The sequence below is a fragment of the Scyliorhinus canicula genome, chromosome 30, assembly GCF_902713615.1.
Source record: "Scyliorhinus canicula chromosome 30, sScyCan1.1, whole genome shotgun sequence".
In the NCBI taxonomy this organism is placed as follows: domain Eukaryota; kingdom Metazoa; phylum Chordata; class Chondrichthyes; order Carcharhiniformes; family Scyliorhinidae; genus Scyliorhinus; species Scyliorhinus canicula.
Window position 1 is genome coordinate 14,981,275 of NC_052175.1, and position 6,000 is coordinate 14,987,274.

A 6,000-nucleotide genomic window follows, 5' to 3' on the forward strand; every position below is an offset into this window, starting at 1 on the left:
GGCAGGGAGTGGGCAGGGCATGGGAGGGCGTGGGTAGGGTGTGGGCAGGGAGTGGGCAGGGAGTGGGGCAGGGAGTGGGCAGGGAGTGGGCAGGGAGTGGGCAGGGTGTGGGCAGGGAGTGGGCAGGGAGTGGGCAGGGAGTGGGCAGGGAGTGGGCAGGGCATGGGCAGGGCATGGGCAGGGCATGGGCAGGGTGTGGGCAGGGAGTGGGCAGGGTGTGGGCAGGGAGTGGGCAGGGAGTGGGCAGGGAGTGGGCAGGTGTGGGCAGGGAGTGGGCAGGGTGTGGGCAGGGTGTGGGCAGGGCATGGGCAGGGTGTGGGCAGGGAGTGGGCAGGGCGTGGGCAGGGCATTGGCAGGGTGTGGGCAGGGAGTGGGCAGGGCATGGGCAGGGAGTGGGCAGGGCATGGGCAGGGTGTGGGCAGGGAGTGGGCAGGGCATGGGCAGGGAGTGGGCAGGGCGTGGGCAGGGCATGGGCAGGGTGTGGGCAGGGAGTGGGCAGGGCATGGGCAGGGTGTGGGCAGGGTGTGGGCAGGGTGTGGGCAGGGTGTGGGCAGGGTGTGGGCAGGGCATGGGCAGGGTGTGGGCAGGGCAGGGGCAGGGAGTGGGCAGGGAGTGGGCAGGGCAGGGGCAGGGAGTGGGCAGGGAGTGGGCAGGGCATGGGCAGGACAGGGGCAGGGTGTGGGCAGGGAGTGGGCAGGGTGTGGGCAGGGTGTGGGCAGGGTGTGGGCAGGGAGTGGGCAGGGAGTGGGCAGGGCAGGGGCAGGGTGTGGGCAGGGTGTGGGCAGGGCATGGGCAGGGAGTGGGCAGGGTGTGGGCAGGGAGTGGGCAGGGTGAGGGCAGGGAGTGGGCAGGGAGTGGGCAGGGAGTGGGCAGGGAGTGGGCAGGGTGTGGGCAGGGAGTGGGCAGGGTGTGGGCAGGGAGTGGGCAGGGAGTGGGCAGGGTGTGGGCGGGGAGTGGGCAGGGAGTGGGCAGGGAGTGGGCAGGGAGTGGGCAGGGAGTGGGCAGGGAGTGGGCAGGGAGTGGGCAGGGTGTGGGCAGGGAGTGGGCAGGGTGAGGGCAGGGAGTGGGCAGGGTGTGGGCAGGGAGTGGGCAGGGAGTGGGCAGGACAGGGGCAGGGTGTGGGCAGGGTATGGGCAGGGAGTGGGCAGGGTGTGGGCAGGGAGTGGGCAGGGAGTGGGCAGGGTATGGGCAGGACAGGGGCAGGGAGTGGGCAGGGAGTGGGCAGGGAGTGGGCAGGGAGTGGGCAGGGAGTGGGCAGGACAGGGGCAGGGTGTGGGCAGGGTGTGGGCAGGGAGTGGGCAGGACAGGGGCAGGGAGTGGGCAGGGAGTGGGCAGGGAGTGGGCAGGGAGTGGGTAGGGCGTGGGCAGGGAGTGGGCAGGGTGTGGGCAGGGAGTGGGCAGGGAGTGGGCAGGGTGTGGGCAGGGAGTGGGCAGGGAGTGGGCAGGGAGTGGGCAGGGAGTGGGCAGGACAGGGGCAGGGAGTGGGCAGGGAGTGGGCAGGGAGTGGGCAGGGTGTGGGCAGGGCATGGGCAGGGTGTGGGCAGGGAGTGGGCAGGGCATGGGCAGGGTGTGGGCAGGGTGTGGGCAGGGCAGGGGCAGGGAGTGGGCAGGGAGTGGGCAGGCAGGGGCAGGGAGTGGGCAGGGAGTGGGCAGGGCATGGGCAGGACAGGGGCAGGGTGTGGGCAGGGAGTGGGCAGGGAGTGGGCAGGGAGTGGGCAGGGCGTGGGCAGGGAGTGGGCAGGGTGTGGGCAGGGTGTGGGCAGGGAGTGGGCAGGGAGTGGGCAGGGAGTGGGCAGGGCAGGGGCAGGGTGTGGGCAGGGAGTGGGCAGGGAGTGGGCAGGGTGTGGGCAGGGAGTGGGCAGGGTGAGGGCAGGGAGTGGGCAGGGAGTGGGCAGGGAGTGGGCAGGGAGTGGGCAGGGTGTGGGCAGGGAGTGGGCAGGCAGTGGGCAGGGAGTGGGCAGGGAGTGGGCAGGGTGTGGGCAGGGTGTGGGCAGGGAGTGGGCAGGGAGTGGGCAGGGTGTGGGCGGGGAGTGGGCAGGGAGTGGGCAGGGAGTGGGCAGGGAGTGGGCAGGGAGTGGGCAGGGAGTGGGCAGGACAGGGGCAGGGTGTGGGCAGGGTATGGGCAGGGAGTGGGCAGGGTGTGGGCAGGGAGTGGGCAGGGAGTGGGCAGGGTATGGGCAGGACAGGGGCAGGGAGTGGGCAGGGAGTGGGCAGGGAGTGGGCAGGGAGTGGGCAGGGAGTGGGCAGGACAGGGGCAGGGTGTGGGCAGGGTGTGGGCAGGGAGTGGGCAGGACAGGGGCAGGGAGTGGGCAGGGAGTGGGCAGGGAGTGGGCAGGGAGTGGGTAGGGCGTGGGCAGGGAGTGGGCAGGACAGGGGCAGGGAGTGGGCAGGGAGTGGGCAGGGAGTGGGCAGGGAGTGGGTAGGGCATGGGCAGGGAGTGGGCAGGGAGTGGGTAGGGCGTGGGCAGGGAGTGGGCAGGGAGTGGGCAGGGAGTGGGCAGGGAGTGGGCAGGGTGTGGGCAGGGAGTGGGCAGGGAGTGGGCAGGGAGTGGGCAGGGAGTGGGCAGGGAGTGGGCAGGGAGTGGGCAGGGAGTGGGCAGGGCATGGGCAGGGCATGGGCAGAGTGTGGGCAGGGCAGGGGCAGGGAGTGGGCAGGGAGTGGGCAGGGTGTGGGCAGGGAGTGGGCAGGGAGTGGGCAGGGAGTGGGCAGGGAGTGGGCAGAGTGTGGGCAGGGAGTGGGCAGGGAGTGGGCAGGGAGTGGGCAGGGTGTGGGCAGGGCAGGGGCAGGGAGTGGGCAGGGAGTGGGCAGGGTGTGGGCAGGGAGTGGGCAGGGAGTGGGCAGGGAGTGGGCAGGGAGTGGGCAGAGTGTGGGCAGGGAGTGGGCAGGGAGTGGGCAGAGTGTGGGCAGGGCATGGGCAGGGTGCGGCGACTCTCCCTGGCCATATTCGGCTGCTGGCTTTGCCACACAGGTACGTTGCAGTAAATACTCGCCCACAATTCACTCGCAATGTTTCAATACGGCCCTGGCCATGAGCCTGGACAGCTGCTTCCTGCCTTATCCCTGTGTGCGTCTGAAATCCTGGCCTGCTCAATTCCAGCTGTCGGCACCTGTCCGCCTTTCACTGACACCGGCTCACTCAACTCAAGCTTTGGAAAGTATCTGTGGGCTGGAGGCAGGGTTTGATTTCAGATCAATAAAGTTATCGACCGAAGGTAAAGATTTTCAGTTAGTTACTATGGACCGTATGCTGGTAAAGGGGTAAAGCCTCCGTTTAAAACAGTTTAAAAGGAAATGTTAGAATTCCGACAGTGCAGAAGGAGCCCATTCAGCCCATCGGGTCCGCACTGACCCACTTGAAAATGAAAAAAAATGAAAATCGCTTATTGTCACGAGTAGGCTTCAAATGAAGTTACTGTGAAAAGCCCCTAGTCGCCACATTCCGGCGCCTGTTCGGGGAGGCTGGTACGGGAATTGAACCGTGCTGCTGGCCTGCCTGGGTCTGCTTTAAAAGCCAGCGATTTAGCCCAGTGAGCTAAACCAGCCCCTTGGGCCCAATCCCGTTTCCCTAGTCCTGTGACACCCCCCCCCCCCATCTAACCTTTAGACACTAAGGGGCAATTTAGCACGGCCAATCCACCTAACCTCCACATCTTTGGACTGTGGGAGGAAACCGGAGCACCCGGACGAAACCCACGCACACACGGGGAGGACGTGCAGACTCCACACAGACAGTGACCCCAAGCCGGGAATCGAACCTGGGACCCTGGAGCTGTGAAGCAACAGTGCTAACCGCTGTGCTACTGATAGCTAAGACCATACCACAGGAGGGTGATATGTTTACCCACTCCATCGTGGAGGGAGGAGACAGGAGCGCGAATTGCCTGCGGGGTAGATTGAAACGTGAATTTCACTGGACAATGTTATCTGTATAAATTAACACTGTGCCTCCTGCCAACGCAGGATTGGCTGCCAACACGAGTCTGGCACTTGCATTTCTCCAAGCAGACGTGTAGCAAACCTAAAACCGAACCTGGTCGACAGTGGGAAAAATTGCCTCTCGGAATTTGATGAAACACGATCCACGTGTTTATTATTACCATCGAATTAAAAACGCCCAGAAGAGGGGCCAGGCAATTACCCAACCCGTTTTTAATCCGTTTCCCTAATCTTCAGGCGCAGCAAAGGTGAAAAGCTGCTTTGTTGCATTTGGAAGGGTGTTAGATGTCTGCAGCCCCAGCCCACATGCTCGCACATCCGAAACAGGAGCTGGTTTAGCACACTGGGCTAAATCGCTGGCTTTTAAAGCAGACCAAGCAGGCCAGCAGCACGGTTCGATTCCCGTACCAGCCTCCCCGGACAGGCGCCGGAATGTGGCGACTAGGGGCTTTTCACAGTAACTTCATTGAAGCCTACTCGTGACAATAAGCGATTTTCATTTCATTTCATTTCAGAGATAAAGTTACCCAGGTTAAAAGGGGTATTTTCCGCTCAATAAAATAGCCCTTTCTGGTTCAAAAATCCTTCCGACCAAAACGATAAACTAAATGGGGAGTAAGGAGAATAAGTATCACTCTGAGGTGGTGGGGAAATGGTTAGAATTCTGACCTCCATCACTCGCACTGATGTCACAGAGCGAGTTGGCGCAACTTCAACGTTTACTGGGTCGGCAAACGCTTGGGCAGAAATTAAGGTTACTTTCATCCAGGTAAGGGCGTCACGGTGACGCAGTGGTTAGCACTGCTGCCTCAGGCCGCCGTGGACCCGGGTTCGATCCCGGCCCCGGGTCACTGTCCGTGTGCGCCACCGTGCTGCCCTCAAGTAGTTTTCTGACAGCAAATGGACAATAAATATCTACATTACCCAACACTCCCCTTCCTCTTTCCGCACATTCCGCACGTCAACAGAAAGGGAAATACTGGAAGCATTTGTCCAATAGCCCATTCGGTATCTGCACTGCCTCTGTTCCTCAGCTCAGAGACACATTTCTTACATTAAGCCACTTTGCTCGCTAATTGAAATCAGATTTCTGCAAACTGAGGAATCTTGTTGAAGTTCAGTCAACAGAACAATAAAGCATTTGGAGACAATCCCTTTTCCTGGCAGGTTGTAATTCAGTAGCACGTCTGGCATGTGTGACACACGGAGGGGTATTGGGACTCTCGGGAGCAATTGGCTGCCAAATGAAACGCATTCGATTCGAGTGTTCCTCTTCTCTCCCTCCCGCTGGAAGTTAGAAATAAAGAGGAGGGTAGTGAGGTGTTGGAGGAGGGTAGTGAGGTGTTGGAGGAGGGTAGTGAGGTGTTGGAGGAGGGTAGTGAGGTGTTGGAGGGTAGTGAGGCGTTGGAGGAGGGTAGTGAGGTGTTGGAGGAGGATAGTGAGGTGTTGGAGGAGGATAGTGAGGCATTGGAGGAGGGTAGTGAGGTGATGGAGGAGGGTAGTGAGGGGTTGGAGGAGGGTAGTGAGGTGTTGGAGGGTAGTGAGGTGTTGGAGGAGGGTAGTGAGGTGTTGGAGGAGGGTAGTGAGGTGTTGGAGGAGGGTAGTGAGGTGTTGGAGGAGGGTAGTGAGGTGTTGGAGGGTAGTGAGGTGTTGGAGGAGGGTAGTGAGGTGTTGGAGGGTAGTGAGGTGTTGGAGGAGGGTAGTGAGGTGTTGGAGGAGGGTAGTGAGGTGTTGGAGGAGGGTAGTGAGGTGTTGGAGGAGGGTAGTGAGGTGTTGGAGGTAGTGAGGTGTTGGAGGAGGGTAGTGAGGTGTTGGAGGATGGTAGTGAGGTGTTGGAGGAGGGTAGCGAGGTGTTGGAGGAGGGTAGTGAGGTGTTGGGGGGTAGTGAGATGTTGGAGGAGGGTAGTGAGGTGTTGGAGGAGGGTAGTGAGGTGTTGGAGGAGGGCAGTGAGGTGTTGGAGGAGGGTAGTGAGGTGTTGGAGGAGGGTAGTGAGGTGTTGGAGGAGGGTAGTGAGGTGTTGGAGGAGGGTAGTGAGGTGTTGGAGGAGGGTAGTGAGGTGTTGA

The 6,000-nt window shown here is 62.0% G+C and overlaps 1 protein-coding gene across 1 annotated transcript in view; it reads left to right on the top strand.

The window, feature by feature from the left end:
• Positions 1-6,000, top strand: part of itga10 (integrin, alpha 10) — a 107,861-nt gene that overhangs the window by 20,848 nt on the left and 81,013 nt on the right. The window contains exon 3 of the mRNA XM_038787107.1: positions 4,174-4,184. Coding sequence (XP_038643035.1) covers positions 4,174-4,184 — 11 coding nt within the window. The remainder of the gene's footprint in view (positions 1-4,173; positions 4,185-6,000) is intronic.